At 30.1% G+C, this 26,512-nt stretch overlaps 1 protein-coding gene across 2 annotated transcripts in view; it reads left to right on the forward strand.

Annotated features, from left to right (window-relative positions):
* Positions 1-24,235, forward strand: part of Pgant9 (polypeptide N-acetylgalactosaminyltransferase 9) — a 125,392-nt gene extending 101,157 nt beyond the window's left edge. For both annotated transcript variants that reach the window (XM_043046810.3, XM_043046811.3), the window contains 7 exons: positions 4,568-4,781; positions 6,174-6,291; positions 8,927-9,112; positions 11,868-11,996; positions 15,854-15,967; positions 19,482-19,610; positions 21,429-24,235. In XM_043046810.3, the coding sequence (XP_042902744.2) occupies positions 4,568-4,781; positions 6,174-6,291; positions 8,927-9,112; positions 11,868-11,996; positions 15,854-15,967; positions 19,482-19,610; positions 21,429-21,581 (1,043 nt within the window). In that variant the 3' untranslated portion in view covers positions 21,582-24,235. The remainder of the gene's footprint in view (positions 1-4,567; positions 4,782-6,173; positions 6,292-8,926; positions 9,113-11,867; positions 11,997-15,853; positions 15,968-19,481; positions 19,611-21,428) is intronic.
* Positions 24,236-26,512: the final 2,277 nt, after the last annotated feature.

Here is a 26,512-nt window from a genome sequence, read left to right on the forward strand (position 1 = left end):
CCCACTGTTGCCATTTCAGACTACAAAATATTCTAAAAGAATAAATACATAATCATGAGCAAAGAAAATCTATTAAGCACTGTTCTATAATTCCAAACGATTTTAATTCTGTTAATTTCATGCTTAATGTTATTATACCTTGTAAATTCTTATCCTAAATAAGGTTTTATACATACAAATTTAAAATAAAATCGATTTTTTCATACCGTTGCCATTTCAGATTATAAAATAGTCTAAAAGAATAAGTACGTAATCATGAGCAAAGAAAATCCTCTAAACGCTGTTCTATATCTCCAAAGGATTTTAATTCTGTTAATTACATGCATGATCTTATTATACCTTATTAATTCTTATCCAAAATGAGGATTATACATACAAATTTATTATATAATCGACTTTTTCAAACCGTTGCCATTTCAGACTATAAGATAAATGAATAAGTACGTAATCGTGATGAAGATCCACTAAACATAGTTCCATAATAACGCCTATGTCTCCGCCTATATTCAGGTGGGGGTTATCATTTATTTACGAATCTCGGGTGTCGCACTTGTAACTGAAGTACTTTTACCCTCATTGTTTTATCGGTCGGGGGATGACGAAAAAAATGAAACAAGTGAAAGTACAAAAAAATAATGTCGCTCGTTTCTCGAGCGGAACTAAATGATTCGATGTCGTGCGTGATTCGAATAGTGTGACTGCAATTCTTTTTATCATTGTGCTTTTAAGAGTTTTTTTGTTGCTGAATTTTCGAGGCGAGTAACACTTCGCAGGGAAAGGTCAACGTTTTTTTCCGTAAAGGGGAATAATCAGAAGTTATTTGGAACTATTAAGGAACTTGTTTTTTATAAGTTCCATTTATAGAGCCCTGAGAGTAATTGGCGATTTTTTTTAATGGTATAAGAGTATAATGAGCGATAAAAGGATAGGTTGATATTCATTTTGTTTGGATGTATCAAATAAATAGCGCCATTTTGTTTCTGCTTTGTGTACAGTTGAAACAGCAGCTTAAAAAACGGACCTGTGGCAAAATATATAATTTATCATCTGCGGTCGTATTTAAGTTTGTACAGTTCGCAAAAAAAAGAAAAAAAGGACCAGTTTAGGATTAGTTTAATCGGAACCCAAAATTTTTCCCAATACTTGATCCCAATACAAGAAGTGCCCTTGTCTTCTTGATTGGGTTTAAAATTACTAGGATAGAAAGTTGAATCGATTGTTCAATGATAGTTATAAAATAAAAAAACTTAGTAATTTAATTCAGTATAAGTTTTGAAACAAGGGTAGTCACACAAATCTCCTCTCTAGAAGGTATTGCACAAACCCATATTACAGTTTTCGCACTTATGCTTTGATTCTCGTTGTTTGCAGTTTTTATTTCGATTTTTTTCTTACCTATTCATAAACCGTATGAAAATGTCTTTGATTTATGAAACACACAAAGCACATTCAAAATATGCTTTTAATGCTATTAATCCTGTATAATATTAGCCAGTGGCAGTTTGAAGAAGATTAGGCCGGTTAACAAGCGATATCACGTTTTAAACGCACATTTTCGGCTATAACATGCTATTCAGATTGCGCCTTTCGAGCAAATTTCAATTTTTTTCGAGCGTGCATTTCAAGCTGTGTTCAAGTCGGAAATACGCATAAATTTTTTTAAAAAAAATTTAATTTTTAGCAGTAACGTGCTTAGCAGATTATGCTCATTTGTGACCTTTGACGCAGAATTTTTATTAAGCATATTTTTCATACTTTTTTCATTATTTTGTATCAAATTATTTCAAAACAAGTGAAAAATATTATATGGTTGTCTTTTTCTGCATTAAAGGTAATATCTTCCAAACAATAATTTTTCAAAAGAATGCCAACCGGACTGTGTACGGGTCAGGGAATGGGTTTTGCATTAGAAAGGTTCTGAGTTTGAATCCCGAACAAGACGTGGACGTTTTTTCATTCTCTGTTCGATCTGTTCTTACTGTAGGAGCAACGTTGGCCCACCTTATAGGGTGCCCTTGAAAGAGTGCCCAATAAATCTGCCCTAATAGGCCTGAATGGACGATATGCCAATCCAGGTGGGCATTAGGGAAGAAAAAAATTTTCAAATTTGAACTCATGTGCAGTTATTTTGATGTGAAGAGAAACTGATATTCATTAATAAAATTTCTTTCATTTACAAAATCGACTATTGATAAATTTTTGAATATGAAAGAAAAAAATGTTTTTTTCTAACTACTTTAATTGATTTTATATTTTTAAACAAATATAATTCCGATAATCCAACTGTTTTTTTGAGTAACATTTGAACATAACATTTGGATTTTTTTTTTAGTCAGCTTTTTTTTTAATATGAATGAAAAAAAATTTTTCAAACTTTTTTCTTGGATTTAATATTTTAGTTCCATAATTGCGATAATCTAGCAGATTTTTTTTATTAACTATTAAACTGTTTTTTATTATTAAAAAATGCAAAAATATATATTTGCTTGTAATTAGAGCGCCAATAATATATACATATATTATTGGCCAATAATATATACATATATTATTGGCCAATAATATATATATATATATATATATATATATATATATATATATATATATTGATGATTCAGGCCAGTAGACTCAATTTTCAAATATTACCTTTTTTCTCAAACATCTAATTCTTTTTCACCTCTTCTTTTTGGCATACCGTCTAGTCAGTGGGCGGGCAATATTGCAATGATTAACGCGTTTAGAAATTACTCCAAGCGTAAACTGAGAATTGTTTTAATTCTAATCGCCAATATGGCGCAATTGCCTATCTAATCATTGGGGGGGGGGGGAGAAAGGAAATGTGGCCAAAGTATTGTACTTTTATTCGGTCTGATGGTCAGAAATTTTTTTCTTCTTTTTTCCACATTTCATTTGTCAACCGAAGATTCATAGCAATTTTCCGCCCTTTGAATCGGACATTTGTTCGGTTTGCTTTGGCGTGGAAATGATTTGAGTGGTTAATCAATTCGAATAAACAATCATTCTGACTGACTTTCAAAAAGCTTTCGCAATCAGTGAAATTCGAAGCTCATAATAAGGAATTTCTTCATAACCGAATTTGATAAAGGCAGTTTACTGAAAACGATTCTCTGTGAGATAAAATTATATATTTGGGTGGGAAATTTTTTATCCAACTAGCAGTGGTTATTTTAGACTTTTTGTAAAAGATCCTGTTTTTTGTGAAAGTAGTTTTGCGTTATTATCCGACGATACGGAATGCCCGTCACAGTATATCTGCCCTCTTAACCAGTTAACTGCAAGTGTAGGCAATTTAAATAAAAAGTTAAAAACCAAAAATAAACGAAACGAAATTTTAAAGATATGTATGTTAGCAAAAACAGCACTTCATCAGGGGACACACTGTCTGCTGACACACTGGAGCCTTTCTGTAGTCAGTGGTTAAACCAAAAGCTGACTTTGCCCCCAGGCCCCCATGATGGAAAAACTAAATAAGAAAATGCAATACCTCACAAATTCAAATATTGAAATAAAGATGGATGGTGTCCATGTATAGTAAATTGGCTTTGCTCTGCAAGATGAGATCGCTTTCAGCTCCACCTGGTGAAAGACTAAGGAGTTCACTTTATTATCTCTGAACCAATGCCACGTAGAAGAAAAGATGAGCTATAGAAGTTATACAGAATCATCGATTTAGTACGTTTTTGTAGACATTAATGCTAAAAAGCGAATGCTTAATGCGCGCATTTGTTCGTTCGTGATTTCTTGCACTGTGACGTGGGAAATTATTTTTGTTGGGGTAAAAGAACTATTTATCAGCCTTTATTTACGATGCAAAATATTTGAGAGAGGTTTGTACGTCTTAAAAAAGGGGGTACATTGCTGCAGCTATTCCCCCCCCCTACTTACTATGCTCGTGTTTCGTCACGGCCCAAATGGTCTAATAAATGTTTTTTTTTTTTTTTTTAGAATTATCGCAAACTGCCTATTTATGAGTTGTGATGGCTCAAGTAGAGCACTCGCCTTCCAATGACGAGTACCGGGTTCGAAATCCAGAAATGGCTGGTCGATATGAATCCCGCATCCGGCTCGTACTGACCACAGTGTGACGTAAAATCAGACGGATCATGGGTGAGAGTCCCCTTGCTGTCAGGCTAACCGTGGGAGGTTTTAGTGGTTTTCCTTCTGTATATAACTCAAATGCGGGTTAGTTCCATCAAAAAGTCCTCCATGAAGGCAATTTCTCCCAATACTTGATCCAGGAGTTCTTTTGTCTTCTAGATTGGATTCAAAATGATAAGGCTATGGAGTTGAACATTAGTAGACGTAAACCCGAAAATTGGGTGGGCTGTTCAACAACGGTTATAAAATATATAAAAACTGCCTATTTTGAAATAAAAGTCGATGATGCGATAACTACGCAGTCTACTTGGTATTGTAAATTGTCTCATCTTGTAACACATGGTCACTTTACTATAACTGGCTGTAGCCGTCCTAAACTTAAAGAGATTGACTCATAAATTTTGAATCATGGAAGCCAATAATTTCAATGTATTCATTTATTTATTTTCAGGTTGGTTGGAACCACTAATGCAGCGTATCAAAGATAACACGACGAATGTTGTGTGTCCTGTTATTGATGTCATCAGTGACGACAGTTTCCAGTATCACTACAGGAGCTCCAAACACCTGAATGTGGGTGGATTCGACTGGAATCTTCAATTCAACTGGCATCCTGTACCTGATAGGGAAAACAAACGTAGAAAGCATACATACCTGCCAGTGGCGTATGTATATTTCCTTTAAGAACATTTCTGCCGAAATACATTTTTAGAATATTGTCCGCATAATTGATATCCAATTTTTTTACAGTATTTTAAACTTCCCTTTGTCACAAAACATCATACCTCACCTTACCCCCATCCCCCTGGTCCCCCAAAATACCTCTACACAAAGCTCATGCTTATAGATCACGTTTCAAGTTTAAATTTTTAACCACAAATGTCATTAAAACTCGACAATCACATAGTCGCTTTGGTGAATGCCCGAAATATTTGTTTAGTCTGATTTGATATTAATTTATTCGTTGATATCATTATATTTATTGGATATTTTAATACCTGCCGAGGATAGATTAGGAGAAACATCAGTGTTCAGAGTACCAGTTAAATGCATGCTAGGCAGTGGAACATTAAAGAAACATTGATGCAGAGAATATCGGTCAGTGGCACTTAACTAGACCTAACACTCAAAACATGTTAAACTTTACACTTTATTCATGTTGGGATATTAATTTCCTTCGGTTTGTTTTCGATGAGTAATGATATGATAATGGTATGAAGTAATTCTCGTGAGTTTGAAGTGAAAATTTGTTTTAGTTATTTAGAGACGTATTGTTAAAAAAGATGACATGGTTGCTAGATTTAGAACGAACTCGCTTTGTTGGCAGTTTTGGCCTTTTTTTACTTGTTTATTACTGTTAGTATATTCGAGCAGCAAGATTAAGTTAATTTTATAAATTATCATTTAGGTTCAAATTTCGAAGTTGGTATATTGTTAAGAAGTGTTTTATAACTATTCTTTTTTCAAATGGCGATTGTTACGTCTTGAAATGATAGAGCTTCAAATGACGATTCTTTTAAACACAAATAAACAATCAGGTAACTAATACACGTACACAAAATTTAATACTCGAGAAAGTCTCAAAACTCAATGATCACGTTGTTAGCCAATTGGCTCAAAATCTCTCAATTTGAAGCCATTTAAATGGATTCAACACACACCATAAACAGTAACCCCGAAGTATTGGCAGCCAAGAGCTTGCAGCCCTCCCTAGTGTACAAAACACCACCCATAGTTAAAAATATAGTATTATAAGAATTAGTGATTTATTCTATTCATTTTAAAAGGTTGGAAATGATCATTGACATTTTTTTCTTCTTCTTCAGCTTTCCAAAGTAGCTATATTTTTTCTTTCTGCAGATTAGTAAAAAATAAGACAAAAATAGCTACTTTGGACAGATGTTTCCATAGCTGTTGTTTAATCATTTTCTGTCAAGTTTTCTATGTTTTTTTTTGGTATTATTTTATTCCATTGTATAATTATATATTTATATTCTATAGTTTTTTTTTGAAGTCCTTAGTATTTTTTATGCTTATAAGATAATTAATTTTTTCAGGTCTCCAACAATGGCGGGTGGTCTGTTTTCTATTGACAAGAAATTTTTTGAAAAACTAGGACTTTATGACAGTGGTTTTGACATCTGGGGTGGCGAAAATCTAGAGCTTTCTTTTAAGGTCTGTCTAACAATTGACACTTTTATTTTTTATATCAGAAATATCATTAAAAATCATCTTGCAATAAATATGAAATGATGGGTGTTTAATAATCTTACACCTTATATGTATTTATAAAACCCTTGTCAAAAATTAAATGAAGAAAGTACTTATTAGTTGTCTAAAATTATCGTTTATGGGAAGAAAAAAGCGTAAGTAGTATTAAATTAATGAGGTAGATTGGATTTAAAATTTTAAAACCTGTTTAATTGCCTGAGGGTATTAAAAGGTGGTTATTGAAAATGCCTTTAAATTTTATCTGACAATCTAACCGGTTTTTTTTTTTACCTGTTCCATCTATGGTGATTAGTTAGGCTTTGGTATAACTTTTTTTTTGTTACCCATAATGTTCCTATTTTTCATTTAATTTCATTTTTAATTAGGATCTAAAAAAATGCATACATATGTAGAATTTCGAATCCAGTCAAATGAATTAAATTTTTTTGACCAAAAACTTCATATTTTATTTGTTGACATTTATATTCTACTGAATTTAAACACATTCTTTCTACCTCAAACTACTGCCAGGAATCTCATTATCGAGTTTATTATTCATAAAATAAGTTCTTTCATGCATGATAAAGAAAATAGGTAGAATTTTCTTTTACATCCGACTGGTTGGCATTTCTGCTCAAAATATTTACACCTGACACCTTTATTCGCTGATGTTTGATCCTAATTGCATACCCTCCAACTTATGAGGATTTTGAAAATAATTCTTTCTGGTGGTAGCGAACCAAAGTAGAAATTTTTAAAGCAAATGGATCTCTCATAAAACTTTTATCAGAACTTAAGAATCTAGCCATATGGCCTGCACTTTTATAAGTAATAGTGGACAAGTTACGCTAAAATTAATTTTTTTAAAATATTAAGACATTAATTTTGCTACCGTCTGAAAAGAAGATTTCTGAAACTACGGAAATTCCGTAGTAGTTGGAGGGTATGTAATTGCATTAAGAGTTAAACATTATAAGGTCTATGTAAGTTGGTTCAAAAAATGAGTGAAAAAAGATGCATTTAAATATTAGTATCTTACATCCTAATTTTAAAATCTTAGACATTAAAAAGGCTCTAGGTATTTTTTAAAAAAATAGTACTCTATTTTCAGTAAAAAAAGTCATGTGTGTTCTAATTTTTTTGTGTTTTATATAAGGCACACAATGCCCATCTTTTTAATATTTAGACAAAAACAAAACAATTGCTGTTGGTCTGCCTATTTCAGAGAGTAATGTTAGGCCACAGAAGTGTTTAAAAAAACTAAATATAACATACTACATATTGATTGGAAATTAATTATATTCCATTTAAAAAAAATCCTCTCCTCTTTCCAATTGTGTATTCTAAGTCTGCAGAATTTTAAAATGACTTAAATACTCCTGAAATAAAAATAGAAAAACGAATCTATCAGGCAAATAGGGCTGCCTATGGAATGATTATATGGATAGGGATGTCTATGAGAAGATTTATTAAATCTAAGTTTTTTTTCTAAAGAAAAAAAGCAAAATTCTTAATTTACAGAACTCTTGACATATACTTCTGAAGCTTGGACAATGACCAAACTGGAGGAAAATTGTATCCTAATATTTAAGAGAAATATTTTACGGAGTATACTTAGTGGTGTAAATGAAAACAATACTTGAAGAAGGTGATTTAACTTTGAACTGTACAAGATTTATAAACAACCCGATATTATTAAATACATAAAAATAAATGGAATGAATTGGATGGTGATTCGAATGAGTGAGGACAATACAATAAGAAAGATATTGCTATTTAGATCCACTTGGAACTAGAAAGTGGGGAAGGCCATGGTTGAGATGAGCTGATTCGATGGAGTCTGATTTTTTTTGTTGTCATTAATGAAAAGAAATGGTGACTAAAGAAAAATCGGAAGTCGTTATGGAGAAATCTTCGGAGGAAGACTTTGGCATACATTGGGCTGTCTGGTCAACTATGATAATGATGAGTGAAATTGTTATTCACTCAGCTTCTTTTGGTAAATTTCGTGGCAGTTAAATGCACTTAAAGTATTGATAGGAATTTTCAATATTAGTTGTTAATTAAATTTCTTACTGTGTATTTCTCTAATTTCTTCTTCAAAGTCTGGCCAAATATTACTTATGCGAGTCCCGGAGTAGACTGATCGGTTCCCAGTAGAACACCGAAGTCAAGCATCACTGACAGCGGTCAGTAAGCGGGTGGGTGACCACTTTGATCAGCCTGCGTAGGGACCGAGGGTTCGCGGAATCGGTCCTCGTTAAACTGTTCTACCGTAAAGTGCTCGACTTCGTGTGCAGATCGTCGGATTACCAAAGCAGGAGAGCCATCCCCTCTGCAGAGGATCAAAATCACGATGGCGTGTCTTTGGATCATCCTCAGGGATGTTTCCCAGACCATCGCTGATAGCCCATTGTGCAGCACTAGTGCGACCTTAATAAAGCATCTGCCTACCATTACTTATGATAATAGAGTATCATAAAAAATTTCTTTTTAGTACCTGAAACTTATAAGTATAAGTTTTTCAAAGTGTTTCATTTTTATTTTATTGATTTTAAATTGCTTTTAAATTCTAAATAATAACATGCTTGACTTCCAGACTTGGATGTGTGGTGGAACTTTAGAAATAGTACCCTGTTCACATGTGGGTCACATCTTCAGGAAGCGAAGTCCATACAAGTGGAGGACTGGCGTCAATGTTCTAAAAAGAAATTCCATTCGTCTTGCAGAAGTTTGGTTGGATGATTATGCCAAATATTATTATCAAAGAATTGGCACAGAACTGGTAGGATTTATAAGTATATTTCGGTATTACTGAGAAAAATTGTGAATTGAATATTTATATTCTTGTATTTAACTTGAATGAGTTGAGTAGGAAAATCATGTTTAATGACTTTGAGAAAACATCGAACTTTTCAAATATAAAGAAATTTTAGAACTTTATGTAAGGTATTAATGTCAAAAGGTAAGACTGGAACGGATAGTATGAAACTCAATAAAATATTTATTCACTAAAAGAAAACCATGCTTCATTTTCACAAGGAAAAAACAAAATTACTTTCTGGGTAACCCAATGTTATTTAAGTATTTCGATGAAGATATTCTTCAGAAAATATCTTTGAGAGAAAGAACTTAAAACTTCTGATTTTTTTCTAAATTTAAAGCAATAAAGCTTTTTTTCTACTTACTTGATAGGCAATTGAATATTGTAGTAAGTTTTCCTGTTTGTAAATATTTAAAATTTTTTTTTTTGATAATATATTGAGACTGATTTGGTTTCAGAAAATATTTTTTCTCATAATCTATCTGAAACTAGATATTTCTCAATGAAACCTGTAAACAAACAGTCATTAGCATTTCTCAAAATGCTAATTTTATATTACAAGCTAAAAGAAGATGGTTAAAAGCAAATTTTACATCTACCTTCATCCGAAGCTTTTCATGGTTATCAAATGTAATGCAGTTATTCCATTTTCTTTATGATGGAAGATTATAGTAAATACATATTGTACAGCACGCCAAAAGAAAAACGGACCACCTTAAATAACTTTCGATCTAATGATTGGACCTTCACTTTCTTGGACTCAATCTTAATTTCTCAAAGGGATGACCTCAAATATGCTAATTAATAAGTGAAGAATATATTTTAAGTCAGTTACGAAGTCAGACCCAAAAACATACTTTCTCTGAATAACCTTTATTTCAACAGATTTGGATTTTTGATCCCTAAAATATGGAGGGTAGCCGCTATCTGGGAAATAGGGTCCCCATAGTTTGGTCAGGAGAGTGATTCAAATTTTTGACCCCTGAATGTTAATTTTACTGTTTGCGTATTTCACCTTACCTCAAGAACTTTTTAAGCGAATTGAAGCATTTTCGCACGCAATTATAAAATTCATTTATCCAAAGATAATTCCATGCAAAAAATAAATTTTAGTAAATATTTATTGTTTTTTATTTTATTAAATAATAATCAAAAAAAATTTAGAATTGTAAGGTATACAGTTTTTTACATGAATTTAAAGCATGTCAACTTTGCATGGAAAAGTACAAAATCTGAGCGAAATCCGTTTAGTAGTTCCTTTTAAATATCTGAGTCTTTTAAAATTCAATTTCTCAGGAACTATTCAACCAATTTTGCACAAATTTTCTACTTTTCCATGAAAAATTATCTTTAAATTGATGCAAAAAATTTTATACCTTACAGTTCAAAATTTTTTCGACCATTTTTAAAAAAAATAATAAAAAATAATTCATATTTGCTGAGTTATTTTTTAAACGGAATTATCTTTGGATAAATTTTATAATTGTGTGCAAAAATTTTTGACTCGCTTAAAAGGTTTTCAAGGTATAGCGAAATACGCAAAAAGTAGAATTAACCTTTAAGAGGTCCAAACTTTGGAGCACCCTTCTGACCAAATTATGAGAACCATATTTCCCAGACTTCAGCTACCCCCTATATTTTGGTGGTCAAAAATCCAAATCAGTTGAAAAAGAATTATGTTTATTTAGAGAAAGTACATTTTTGTGTCAGATTTCTTAACTTAAAATATAGTCTACATCTGCACTTATTAATTAGCATATTTGATGTTACCACCTCGAGCCATTAAGTTTTAATCTTATAACGGGAAGATCTGATAATTAGATAAAAATTTATTCAGAGTGGTTCTTTTTTTTTTTTTGCGCATTGTACATTGTACTTGTGAAGAATTGATAGTCCACTGGTGTATCAAAATAATAATTGCTCTATTTTAGTAACTTGGCTCTTTATCGAAAGATAAAATAGCCGAAAACAAAGCCAATGTAGCATAACTAGTAACATTACATTTTAAATAATTTAAAGCTAAATGACCAAAGAGGCTCTGAGAATTAATACAATATTTTTCTGGTAAGGGTGATTAAGTAACTTAAGGAATAAAGAGTTAAGAATAGATTTGGTTGTTTGATTTAATCGTGGCGGTGAATTAATGAGTTGTGCATTTGTATCGAACTAAAAAGTTAGCCGTTGCATTCATTGTTAAGAAGAAAATAAAATATTTATATCTTCTTTTTGTAAAATGTCATAAAAATTAGGTTTATGAAATTGAAAAAATTTTAGGGAACGGGTTAGTCTGGTTGGCAGGGCAGTGAATTCACAGCGGGAGTTTGAATCCGACTCCCCATGTAGTAAATGGTGACTGGCGTTTGTTAAATATGTCTTGTCACTAAGTCCTCCTTGTTCCCATAACAGATTATAGCTCTGGAGGTACTGAATTGGAGATTGATCGATTTCTGGTTCAAATCAAAATTATGAGCTGTGGGTGAATGGGTTTGTCCTATAAAGGGGTGTGATGTATAGGTGTGCAGAAGTCGAATTCTTGGCCATAGATGGCCCCACTGAAAAAAAAAGAACAATCTCACCCCTTGCCTTAATGACCTATGGCAACAACAAAGAAATTTTAAGAGCTAGCAAATATATGATGCCTATATTGGCATCCTAGCAATCATATTTAGTTTATAAAAAGTTTTCTTTTAAGAAAAAGATATTATATGTATTGCAGGGCGAGTATGGAGACGTATCAGACAGAAAAGAGCTTCGCAAGAACTTAAAATGCAAGAGCTTCCAGTGGTACTTAGACAATATATATCCTGAGCTTTTTATACCCGGTGATGCTGTAGCTTCAGGAGAGGTAATGTATAATAATTGTTACTTAAAGCATAATTATATATGTTTTTATATACTGAACTGTTTTAGTAAAAGGTCACTTTTAGGAGTCAGAAAGTAACATGCTACAAGTAGCGAAATTATTTTATTCACTAATTTTATTGTAGTGTAGTGCTCTACTTTTTTTTAAAAAGAAAAAGCGTTGCAATGAGTAGTGCTATACAAAAAAACAATTGTTTGTAGCAATTTATGGCAACTACTTTTAAAGAAATAAGGTTCAAACAAAACTAATTTTTTTAGTTTCATTGGTCGCGAGTTCGGCGATAGAAATGCTATTGTGGCTTAGTGTTAAGAAGAAATACATCTTATGTTCCCTTAGCAGCACGTTTTGTTCATGCAGGCATTATAAATAATGAAAAATATCTAACCTAATCCTTATTATTGATAGCTACTATATCACTTTGGCCGTACCTTCAAATGCGATAGTGCACAAGAAGAAAAAAAATGGACCATCCTGAATAATTTTTGATCTAATGATCGGATCTTTACATTATAGGACTCAGTGCAGACAATATTTTAAGCTACGAAATCAGACTCAAAAACATAATTTCTCTGAATAAACATACCTTTTTTTAAAAAAATATGACTGTTTTAAGAATTTATTTCTCAGGAACTATTTAACAGATTTCACACAAATTTTGCATTTTGACATGCAAAATTAAATTTTTTTAAAAATTATATAAAAAATTGTATACCTTAAAGATACAAAATTTTTTTGACTTATTTTTTATAAAATAATAATTTAAAAAAGAGTTAAAATTTCAAAATTTATTTTGATACCTTCTTTGTTTAGAATGCATATGTTTTAAAAGTTTTTTTTTTATCATTATTAAACTAATAAAATGAAACAAAAATTTAACTTGCACTGTTATCACATCAACCCCTTAAATCAAATTAAGTCAACATAATTTACTCGTTGTGATGCATTCTTCAGTCTATTATATGTTTCTTCAGTTCGTTATATATATTAAAGATGGAGCTCCTATAGACATCAAAACCTTCTAATTTATTTCATTTTTCAAGGCTACATTTTGAATGTATATTTGATATGATTTTTTTATCATTTGTTTTCTTGTTTTTTTTTTGTGAAATGAAATTTTTTTTAAATATTTATGATTAATGTTTATGTGTTTTCTTTAAAATTGTGAAAATGTATTTTTAAATTTTACATTTATATATATTCATTTTGTTTCTAATCAAATAATTGTTTATTAACTTTATGTGAAAGTTTTTTTTTTAAAGAATTATTCGAAGGTAATGTATTTTAGTATTAGTATGTCTAATTACAATTTAAAAGATATATTTTTTAGGTTATATGCATTTGATTATTTTGCATTTTTTTATGACATCATTGGTACCAAAAACGTTTATAAAACTTGATGACTTTATTTTATTTTAAAAATTTTGTCCACCCAGATAATCGATTATTTAGAAAAAAATTTGGTTAACAATAAATTCGAATTTTTCATATTAAAAATTAAGTGGTAGAATTTTTTGTTTTAAGGCAATAAAGGCAAATCTTAAAGTTTTTTTCTCAGGTAAAATTATTATTATTTTTTTTGTCAAAATATTTTTTACATAACACTCTTTTGAAATAGCAAAATCTTGCTAATTCAAAAGATTTCATATTTCATTTCATATAAATTTCTAATTTAATGTCTCAAACTTACACAAAACTTATTGTAATTTTTAAAATTTTGTTTTAATATAAAAAAAAATCAGAAATAGATCTGTAAGATGACATTTTTTTGTTTAAAAGTATTAAATTTTTGAATTATTGAACAAAAATACTATTAAGTATGTTTTCTAAAAAATTTTCTTATGAGTGTCAATAGTTTAGAAGATGAATAGCTAAATGGAATCAAAATTTCCAACATTTTAAATGTAATTCAGTATATAAATTAAAAGTCATTATTCTTTTTTTTTTGTTTTTTTGAAATTTTACAAAGCATGTTTGAAAATATTGTTTGTTTGAGTACTTTACGACACATAGCTAGAGCACATTTAAATATATTTAGTCCTCCTTAATTAACTGTATCTTTATTTTAAAATAAAGTTAATGAAACTAGATTTCTTCTGTGCTATATTAATAACATCAAATTTCTAGATAATAAAATAAATTTCTTTGCTTCAAAAAAATATGCAGGTGGTAAATTTTGAACCAAAGCAAATTTTTATATGAACATGTATATATCTATCTGCTTCTATTTCATGAGATCATTCATTTAATTACACTAAATTACTTAAGATAAGTTACTTATGTACTTTATAAGTTAAATTACTTTGTTTGTTAATATTGTATTATAACTGTTGTTTTATTGTATCAGATATAAATATGTTTTTTTTATAAATATGTCTTGCAACATCTATAAATATGAAAAGATTTATTACATATTACCCATATTTGGCATTAGTTTAAAGTTATCTTACCATATAAATGTATAGGACGTAGTAAATCATAGTACTAATAAATAAAAAAGGAATAAATTAGTAATTCATACTAAGAAAAAAATTTTGCTTCTTAATTATATAAATGAGTTCTTTTGATTGTGAATAAGTATAATTGTGAATAGTAATTGTGATTGTGAATAATAATTTCTTAATAGGTATTGGGATGAGAAGTTATTATTTTAAAATTTTCTTGCATGTAATTTTATACTAATTATACTAATAAATACTGCTTTGTTACTATAACAATAATCATAATCACATAACCTTTTCATTTCAATTTGTTTTATACAAAAATGGATCAAGAATTGGAATCTGTGTTTTGTTTTTACATTTCTTACATTTTAATGAAGAAAAAAAAATTAGTAAAAGAGATCATTTTTACTTTTTTTTTTAAATTTCAAAATTTAGCGCTGCTTTGGGGATTATTTTCTTTTATTTTTTGATATTGTAATGAATAGTTTTTGGATTTATTTAGTAGTAAAATATGAGAAATTAAGAGCAGTTATCTGGGAGTGGTTTTCTTTGATTTATGGCTTTATATAAGCTTCATATTTGAATCAATTCATTACAAATCTATGAATATTTTATTATAATTAAACTAATGTGTTTAATACTAGCACATATATTTTGATCAATTTACTAAAATCTAATATATAGCAAAGGAAGATTTTTAAATATTGTAAATAAAGTTTTCATTGTTACAGTGTATGATGAAAAATTGTCAATGATTGTACAAATTTTAACTTTATAGGATAAAAAAATTTTTAGCGCAGTAAAAAAATAGAAAATTTTGTTTTTTTGGAAAGTAATGAGTGACATTTTAAAATTAATTCTACAACTGTAGTATTTTTACGATTGCTTATTGTTTATTCAAAGTCATTTCTAGTATTATTCCAGTTAATATTTAATTAGTTCTTAAATGTTAAAGAAATTTAAATGAAAACTGTACTTTTCTTTTTAATCTTATGTTAGATATATAGATACAAAGTCTAAGAAAAGTATTCAATATATATTTTACCTTTTTGTTGTTATTTTATTCTTCTCTAAAGATAAGCATTTGCAGTTCTTAAAACGTATATGTAATATATTTAATAAAAATACTTTAATTTAACATCATTTAAATTATTTTCATATTAACTAATTTATAATAAAATAGCACTAAATACTTTGTTGAAATAGATTTTTGAGTAATATTCTGTCTTTAAATAATGTTAACACATAAAGATTTACTATTTTTGTATTAATGTTACTGGAAGATCAAATTGATAAGTTTAAAAATGTCTTATATTAATCACTACAGTTATTAATAGTTATAAGAACTGTTAACATTATGTTAGAAAAGTACTTAACCCTATTTTCACTTCAATCCAGATTCGTAACCTGGGTGGAAGTGGTCGCAACATGTGTGTAGATAGTCCAGCACGAAAAGCTAATATGCATAAACCTATTGGTTTATATCCTTGCCATAACCAGGGGGGTAACCAGGTGAGTCTTTTTAGCTTTTTTTTTTTCCTTCATAGCTGGCAACTTTCTCTAATTATAGTTTATGTTTAAAAATATTTTTATAAATCAATGAATTATTTAAATAACTTTTTAATAGATTTCTTTAAATGGTCATTTATATAAATGAAAGGAGTGATTGTACTCCGAAGGGTGGTCCGGAATTCTGGCGTTTTCATCAAATGTTCATTTAATGAATCTTTTTAAAATGTTGGCAGCTATGAGAATAACTACAATTTATGTATCTTTTTATCATTTGCTAGAGATGGTTTATTGTCTACCGGAGTGACCAAAATTTTTTAAGTTTTTCACTACACATTTATTACGTTTTGTATGAATAGTCCTTGAAAACATATATCTTGTTTTTAGATAACTTTAATCGCCGTGCTATCTAGACCTCAGTTGAACGAAGAAATGCTATTTCTATAAAGAGGACACTATATCTAAACCAAACCAGGACTTTATTAGACTTAGTTGAAAAATCAAATTTACAAATTTTTCTTTAAAATAGTTTAGTGTTGACAAGAACAAAAAAGAAGCAAGTAGTTAACTAGCAAGGGTTAAAAATAACAAATTTTATAAGCAGACAATTAGCAAATTAATAAAATTTCAAAAATAAAATATTTTTGTTAAAACCTATCCTATATTATTCACAAATACAACTTGAAGTCAGGTTGTTTTTTCACTTTAAGAGTCTCTCAAGTTTGGTTGCAGTCTTTTTGTTCTCCTCGTTGATTTATATGCTTTCAATATCTCGAAAACCTTGTTGTGTCAAAAAAATATTTTCCCCCTTGGCATTACATATCTATCTAATATATAATTTATATTCCTATGTCGAAGAGTTTCTTCTTAAAACCTTGCTATGCCAAATTTTTCTGGAAATAGAAAATCAATTTTTTCAGAAAAATCACAATGTAAGTGTCATGTAAACTAATTCTTTCTATTTAATGCATAATTTACTTTTAAAAATAAAATTATTATTGTTGACTTGAAGTCAACTATCATTACACACATATTTACTCTTATAATTCACGACTCTACCTTTTAGAGTCATATTTTAGAATATAGTTTTTTAGAGCATATTTACTTCTGAACTCTCGAAAACTCGCTATCTCAAAATTATTTTAGTGTCCCTTCAACTTTGAGATATTGAGAGTATACTGTAGTTGAAAGTTGTAATTTTTTTTCGCAATCCATTTCCATATCATTAACTTTAAAATGTACTAAAGTTTCTTATACGAATCTATAATGTTTTGAAAATATTAGTTGGAGCTTGGTGAATTGTCTTATGTCTAACATTGCCTGCTTGTGCATGTATTTCTCTACTAAAACCTGTACTAATAGATCTTATTAATGCTTTGCATTAAAGCATTTGTGTGGAATTTTATAACAAGTAAACCCGAAGAAGTTGTATAGAGTTTTACCACAGAATGGAAAATAAAATGGGGACTTGCAGAAGTTCTTGCGATATATCTATAGATGTTGCAAGATGTTTACACAGATGTTGCTGTCATTTTTAGTTCATAAATGGCGCATTAATGTAATGATTGGGATAACTTATAGATACAAAGTGCAGCTAACAAAACAGAAGAGTGGTGCGTAGAAAAGTCACCATTTAAGATAGGTGCATATTTTAAAGTCCAAATGTGGGAATGTGTTCCTGGGAGAGACTATCAGGTAACGTAAAATGGTTTGTTTTATGTTTCAATTTAAAAAATGAAATGATCACTTACAAAATTCAGTTTGAAGTGATGAGATAGTATTTTGCTTGCTTCAACTGACCTTAACCTCAAGCAATCTGATGTCAAAACTGTTTCGACCAGTTTCATTCCATGGGAATAAAATGACTGCTTCTTTGGCTCCAATACATATCTGCAATTCTTTGTAAAACATAGATTTTTTTTGTGCAAAATTTCACCTAAGTGTTCATACAGTCCACAGTGATGTGATTACTTCAAAGCAGCTTTTCAGCTGCAACCTTCTCTATAGCAAACATATTTGTGCAAAACTGTTCCAACTTTAGTTCCCTCCTTCATCCTTGATCTTTGATTTTGTTTTCTTTTTTGTCTTTCAAATTGATGTCAGCACTTTTTGATTTTCTAATCTTCCCTATGTTAGTTGTGCTTTGTGCAGCATTGCAGCTTATGGCACATTAAATTCTTCATTTATGCTTCCAACTCATAATCAGATTTTAAAATTTTTTTCTGTTGCTTTATCTGTGTAAAGCAGCTATATATATTTTGAGCGTGCTTTTATTTTTTTATGCTAAATGGACGAAAATATTTTTTATGCTAAATGGAAGAAAATTGATAAATTATAAATGTCTTCGTATTATTATTGAGATGCTTCATTAAAAATATATTTCTAACTACAAAGTTAGTCACATTGAATTGCATAAAACACTGAATGCATCCTTGAATTAAGACTTAATGTCTTTTAAAGATGCTTTACAGAATTTTATTTCTACTAAAAATTGCTATTTGTTTTGTTGTTTAACTTTTTTAAGTGAGTTCAAAGTTAATGTTTCACTATAATAGCTTATTTCAAATTATATTCACTCAGTAACAATCATATATTTATAGTGTAAGCCATTTACATGCATATCTTATAAAATATTTCCATTTAATGTTATCTTGATTGAATTGTCTAATTGAATAATTTAAATACTAAATTAGCCTATTGCTTTCTCTTATTAACTCCCAACTACAGGAAGAACAAGGCTCACAGTCTTTTTAAAAAAACTTTAAAGGTGCTTTTTTCATTAAGTGTTTTTAAAAAGTGCTTAATTTTCCCTTTTTCAAAATGAGATTTTTCGTTTACTATGTTGAATTTCGCTTCGAATTATGCAAAAAGACACAGTTCATATTGTTCTATTCAACGTTTTCACAATTATTTCAACCCCAATCTATTTCGGCGTATTGTCAGTCCGTAGCGTAAGAAAACGCCATTCGTTTTACATATTCAAAATGTCATGATTTTTGACAATTTTCAAAACCAATGCCAGATGTTTTTTTTTTTTTTTTTTGGCATGACGGTTAAAACAGGATAAAACCGTCAATTGTCAAAAACTTTCCAGTCATGCCCAATTATGATATTTTTTAAAGTGCTTAGAAATATTTTTCGAGTGCTTAAAAAGTGCTTAAAAGGTGCTTATTTTTTCTTGAATAATTTGACTACGCACCCTGAAGAAGTTAATAAAATTTTTCAAGTGACCAGCCATTATTTATATAAAAATACTCTTAATTTTCGAGGCAACACTGTTTTTAAGTTTATTACCTTGCTAATAAACAAAAATATTTAGAGAAACTTTTGTTTTAATGTTGGTTATAGACAAAATAAACGATCTTTTTAAAATTTGCTAGAAATTAGAAAAGTTTTCTACTCAAAAATATTTAAATTTGTTTAATTAATTGAAAAAATAGAATTTAGAAAAAAAATATATTGAATGTGGGCAAGTTATAAATTTCATTAATTAATGCAATGTTAATAATGTTTACAGTTCTGGTTGTTGAGTCGAGATGGTGAAATCCGACGTGATGAAGCTTGCCTCGATTATGCTGGAAAGGAAGTCATCTTGTACCCATGCCACGGCTCTAAAGGAAATCAATTGTGGATTTACAATGACAAGGTAATTTATAGAAATAAATTCACTATATTTGTATGCTTTTTTTTTAGACAACTCAAAAGGAAGTTTTTGTATATGAAGTTTCATAAAAAGAAATTTTTTAACTATCCTTAAAATGAGAAAAATAATACTATTTTATCAGGTTTTAACAAAAATCGCATGGCACTTAATTTTTAGGAAATAGATAGAAGAAGATTGTGATGTCAAATACGTTTTTTGTTTTAGGTGTGGCAAAACTCGAAATATTCTCCCTTTTTTTAATTTAGCCTTTTTTTCTATTCTTAAATTAATTCCCTTTATTAAAAAACATTGTTTTTAAAATTTTTATTTTAATATTTTTCCTCATTTCAGTTTGTTATTTGTTAATTAAAGTTTGAAAGTGGTTGAAATTTCAATAACAAGATACCACTCTCCTAGACACGAAAACAAGTTAATAAAAATATGATAGAAATGGCCAAATTTGGCTTAGTTTACCTTTTCTTAAATTGTTGAAATCACTTTTATCTAATAAGTGTTTAACAATTGTAGCCTTCCATCGATTGACAAAATCAATTGCGTTAACTAACAGATATTACTAAAGAAATTCTTAATTTTGACTGCACATTTACATAAAACAGGTGTAAATGAAAACCTAAAATGTAAACAAAATGTAGGAATTCGACTAGTAATGTCTGTTGAACAGCAAGATTTATAATTTTAATTTATAACTGTTGTTGAACAGCCGACCCAATTTTTTAGGTTTATGACTATTAATGTTCAACTCTGTAGTCTTGTAATTTTGAACACGATCCGAAAGACAAGGGAACTCCTGGATCAAGCATTGTGAGTATTTGTCTCTGTGGGGGACTTTTTGATGGAACTAACCCACATTTGCGTTACATGGAGAGGAAAACCACTAGAACCTCCCACGGTTAGCCTGGCGACATTGGAACTCTCACCCACGATCTGTCTACCACTGAGAATATTTTAGGTCAGCACTGTGGTCTGTACGAGCCAGATGCGAAATACGTATCGACCAGCCATCGCTGGGATTCGAGAGTGGTTCGCCTCATTGGAAGGCAAGCGCTCTATCCCCTGAGCCATCACGATCGAATGGCTAGATTGACATCTTAGAAGGATGGAGCGTTACAGCAGGTACCCTTTTCATTGCCAATTACGTTAGTGCTGTGACCATCTTGTGCTGCTTTCACGAGTTTCGCAAAGATGTTAAAACATGTTGTAAAAGAGGAGTATCCTTTTACACTTTTATTTTTTTCCCCTCAAAGTTTTTTTTCTCTGATGACGTCATTCTTATAGCCATTGCGGATGACGTCATATCGCGATGCAGATGATGTGACACCTGCACCAGGTATTTAGTTTAACTGACACATGTTTTTTTTTTTTATCTCATACCGGTCAGTTTAAATGTTGACAGGGTGGTTGTAGGTGGTTAGCCATTTTCGAACTGAGATAATATATCTTATAGTTTTTGGGAATGTTTTTCTGGGATATAATTTATGTTTATTTTTCTACACAATAAAAGATTTTATTATTTTTATTGGGACTTTGTTGGAATAAAATTCAAGTTATAGATTGTTTTTATTGACAAATCTACTGTCGGGCCAGGCATTCTGCTTTGTATTAGCGATATCTTCCGGCTGGTTCAATTTACTCGACTGGCCAACAAAACAGTCTAAATTACTTTTCAAACTCCTTCTTTCTTTTATATGACTTTATTATATTCTGTTCTTATTCCTCAGTGCATTTCAATTTCTTATATTACATTTAACTTAAGCTTCTAAAATACGTTATTTTTTAAATGATGAATATTTAATGTTTCAGAGCAAGACTTTACAACACGGAAGCAGTGGTCAGTGTCTAGAGATGAGTGAAGACAAGCAGTCTGTCCAAATGCAAGAATGTTCTGACGAATCGAGGCAAAAATGGCAATTTCAGAACTATGATCCAACAAAGCTATCAAAAAGACCCTTATAAAGAAGTGCCTTCATTTTAGTGTGCAGCAGAGAGATTGCCAAGTTGTTTTTGGTTCAGTTCCTGTCCAGTGATGGTTTCCGTTTTCCTGCGATTCTTCCGTTTTTTATTTTTATTTTTTATAATAAGAATCTGCTCATCCGTAATGGAACGGTTCCTCCACGAACTGTTCCATTCTTCCTCTTTTCGATGAAACTTGGTGATGGTACTATTTTAGAGCCCCCTCTCTAAATGAGTCTTTCTTGTTTTGATTGAAGACTGTTTATGTTAAGAAAAAGTATTTTGACGTTGCTATGTATCCATTGTTAAAAATGTTTAATATTGAGGTGATTTTGTGCAAAAGTTTATTTTGGAATTTTTTTTCCTTCTAAACATTAGGTATTGTTAATAAATATCGGGAAAGAGGTTATTTCATGCAATTTTTTTTATTGAAATTCAAAAGCATTACCTATGACTGTTTATGCATTTTTCCTATGCTTGTTAAAAAAACCATTTGCTGTTTGTTGTTTAGACTTGTTGCGTACACACACACCTTGACTTTTCCTTTTGAAATGAGTGAATCGACTGTGCTTTTTAGAGCTGATTGAAGATTGGGATGTTATAGGGGAACAAATCTGGACTGTAATGTGGGTGGCTTAGAACTTCCCATTTGAATTTATGCATAAGTTATTTACTTCCTTTAATGTCTAAGGTCTAGAGTTGTCTTGCAACACAGTTACTCTCAGATAAAGTTCACTTGGTTTTTTAGGTTTCATTGAATTTTGCTAATATTTCCAAATTTTCTTGAGAATTCCATAGCTGTTGACAAGAGTTGGACCCTTCTTTAGGTTTTGCAGTCAGAAATAAATTGACAGCTGTTCAATGATCACCTTTTTATCATCGCTTGCATGATAACTATTGCCATCCAGTGAGAGAAAAGTGCACTTATCCTCCTAGTCACTCTATCAACTGCATTTCAGGCTCATCTCCATTTTTCTAAATAGCTTTTAGTTTTGGCTTAGTGGCAACTTGGATCTGCTTTGAAAAGTGTTATTTTTGTTGTGCCCTTATAATTTCGGGCTACTTTTTATAATGCTAATTAATCAATGCTTTTAATTTTTGGTTTAGTTAAAAAAAATTCGAATAGTTGGATCGATTATTTTATTGATCTTACAATAATTTCGACATCAAAAAGCAATTTTTTTTAAGCATTGTATTGGTTTTGAAGTTGTTTTAATTGCACTATTGAAAAGATATCCATTTTATAAAAATTAAATTAAAAATAAAGTAAATATATGCAAATGAAAAATGTGCATGAAACATGCTACATTTGCATTATTAAACTCTTTCAAAAGGCAATCCCAAATTTTGAGAAAAAGCTGAGAAATTTAAAAAAATTTCAAAAATTTTGTTCAGAATCACCTCAAAACTGATCATTTTGAAATTCAAAAAAATTGTGTAAAAAAACGATTGACTTATAAAATTTATAGTTTTAATTTATTTTGCTTCTAATTTCTCTGTGATAAAAAAGCATTAACTATAATAATTATACTTCAAGCATGCTTCAATTACAAACTCTTTCAATATATATATATTTAGAATTTTGTTTTCAAAATGAAATAATTTGATATTTTTATTAAGTTTTATTTATTCACATTAAGTCAGTGAAATATCCATAAAACCTCTAATAATGTGGTTGAAATTAAAATTATTAATTCATAAATATCTTAATTTTAACCACAATCTCTGCCATTAAATAACAAACATTATTTAACATAAATTTTAAATTTAAGTTACTAAGTCTTTGCATGTGTATTGTTTTTCTTTCTTTTTTTGGTGCAAGAAGTGCATTTAAAAAAAAAATCTGATTCCTTAATTCAATAAAAAATATTTTATCTGTCTTTAAAATGTTTAAATCAAATTTTATATGTATTTGTAAGAAAAAAAGAAACACTGAAAATTGTAATTGAAAATTCTTCAAAGTTATACATATCTTATTTATTTGAAAACACATTCCATTTGAGTATAGTGTTTTGTTTCTTGTGTTATTTAAATTTTAATCATTTATGTGATGTTCTGTTTATCATTCCCAGTTTCAAACATAAATATTTAGTAATTCTAGTTGACGATACTAACTTCATCTTGATTTTTTTTTCTTTTATGTTGTACTTGTTTTTTTTTTGTTTTTTTTAAAAATTAGACTACAGTCACAGTTGGAACTCAACCACTTGATAATATCTCTAACTCTAGGAACTGAGTCAGAGTTGGAACTCTAACCACTCTATCTCTAACTCTAGGAATTCTAGACTGGAATCAAAGTTGAGTCTGAATTGTTGGCCACAGCTCTGTTATTTTGTAAATGCTTTAGAAAAATGTAAAATCACATTCTTATCTTGCCTCATGTATTCCATTGGATAAGCAAAATTGAAGTAATATTTAGATTAACAGTCAGTACCGTCAATTAGGTTTAAAATTAAAGTTTTTTTTTTATCGCTTTGTCACAACAATTGTGGATATTTTTTTATACATTTTTTAATGTGATGACTGGATACAGCTACTGTTGTGACAATCGAATTCTAATTGTAAGTGCCATTACTTAACTTCCTACAGGGTCACGTGGGTGACAATATTTTGTATAAATGTTCAATTTTATATACAATAAAATTAGAAAAAACTTTTGTTTCTTATTTTCACTCAATGTATGTAATTATCTTCTTCAGTGGCCCTCTCCAGAAGTCTATTCCACATGCCTCTCCCTTTGGTGACTGTCTCCCAATTTTTGGATTTGCAGAATGTCTTTTTCGAGATCCGTATTATCCTTTAGCTTTTCAAGTATCTACGACATCAGACTCTATAAAAGATATCATATGGCAGTGATAGCCTGGTTGGCAGGTCGCTGAACTCACGTTCGTGTGAACGGGAGTTCGAATCCAGCCGGCTGAAGACTTCTCGTGTAGTAAATGGTGACCAGCGCCCGTTAAATCTGCCGGGTCACAAAGTCCTTCATGTTCCCATGTGGGGATACTGGATTGGAGATGGATCGTTCTCTGGTTCAGGTCAAAACTGCGATGTGTGGATGAATGAATGAGTCCACTCTATCAACGGGTGTTGCAGAAGTTGAATTCTTAGCCATAGATGGCGCCACTGAAAAACAACAATGAAAGATTTAATATAATTCTAAATTTGTTCACTTTCATCATAACCTTTTCACCTGAGATCCACCACAAATATTTCTTAGAACTTAAATAATATTTTTTAGGACTTCTTTTAATAAATTTCTTTTTTAATAAATTTTTTAGGACTTCTCTTAAATTGCCAACGCCTCCTCATCTCTTGAGCCTATTTCTCACAGATGCTTATAATGAATCAGATATCTTATAAGTGTTTTATATAAAAGAAATTTAGTTTTTAATTTTAGAAACTTAGAATTAAATTCTTTAAGACTGTAAAACCATAGAAAATGTTTAAATGGATACATAATAGCAAATGAATGCACAGATATTTCGAGCAGTTGTTTTTACAATCATTATGTAAAAACATTCAAAAATAAATAGTAAATTTTTTTCAAAAATTTGAACAGTACTTCTAGTTTTTGAAGATTAATTATTGATTGTCAAATATTCATAAAAAGCAATTAAAAAATTATTGTTATTCTTTTTAAAAAGAGGAGTTCAGCGAGGACCGATACCGACATCCGTGGTTCTTTCGCAGACTCAAAAAGATCATCCATTCGCTCACAGATGGCTGCCAGTGATGCTCGACTTCGATGATCAATCCACTGTAGGAAGTTTTTTAAATTAAAAGTATTTCTCAGAATTCTTTACTAAAAATAAGAATTTTTACTCCTGAGCAGTGACAAACACAGAAAATTTACGAGAAGAGAGTTTTGGTAAAATTTCTGACAATGTTAAAATTGGTACTTCTCGTGAAATTCATATCGGAAAACTAAAAAAAACTGTACCTAACGTGTCGTTTAGTGATATATAAAAAATGGAACAAACTGGACACTCGCTGGAAATTTACGAGTGGAAAGTTCGGTTAATATTTCTGATAAAACTTGTGTGGAAATGAAGTTAATATTGACTAATAAAAATGTCGTAAAGAGAATTTTCAAATGAAAAAATAAATGCTAAGAATTCGCAGCCTAAAATCGTAAATAAAAAGTCAAATGTTAGGAAAACAACAATAAATGTGGGAAATATACAAAAATGTCACAAACAATTCTCAAGTGAAAAGTTTGAAGAAAATTACAGAAGAGTTGATATTTTCGGCAAGATTTCTGGAAACATTTCAGGGTTGAATTAGAAAGCTGAAGCTATTGCCGAAAGAAAATTTGAAATTTCTTAACCGTCGTTGAAAAGTCGGTCCAATTTTAAGTTTACGACTACAAATGTTCAAGTCCGTTGCCTCGTTATTTTGAACCCAATCCAGAAGACAAGGGAACTCTTGGATCAAGTATTGGGAGAAATTTGCCTTCGTTTAGGAGTTTTTGATGGAACTGATCCTCATTTGCGTTATATGGAGAAGAAAACCTTCTATTGTTAGCCCGACGGCAAGGGGGACTCTATCCCGTCTACCACTGAGGATATTTTACGTCAGCACTGTGGTCGGTGCAAGCCGGATGCGGAATTCGTATCGACCAACCATCGCTGGGATTTGGACCCGATTCACCTCATCTAACCCCTGAAAGGTATATGAAAAAAGCGAATATTAAAAAGTATTCACAAAAAAACTTGTTTAAATAACATTAATAAAAAACTGCCTAATATGTCAACCCAAAGCGTAATAAATAGTATAGATTTAGAAAATATACTATATGAGGATCTGAAGGTTTATATTTTCGGTGTAACTCCTGAGGAAACAAAAGATTATAAAATAGCTTTGTTTTGAATCCTACTAAAAAAATTAAAATAAAAGAAAGGTGCTAACTCAAATGAAAATATAAGCACCAAAAA

This window comes from Parasteatoda tepidariorum, chromosome 9 (assembly GCF_982258835.1).
Source record: "Parasteatoda tepidariorum strain Cologne lab strain chromosome 9, Ptep-v5.0, whole genome shotgun sequence".
Classification (NCBI taxonomy): Eukaryota; Metazoa; Arthropoda; class Arachnida; order Araneae; family Theridiidae; genus Parasteatoda; species Parasteatoda tepidariorum.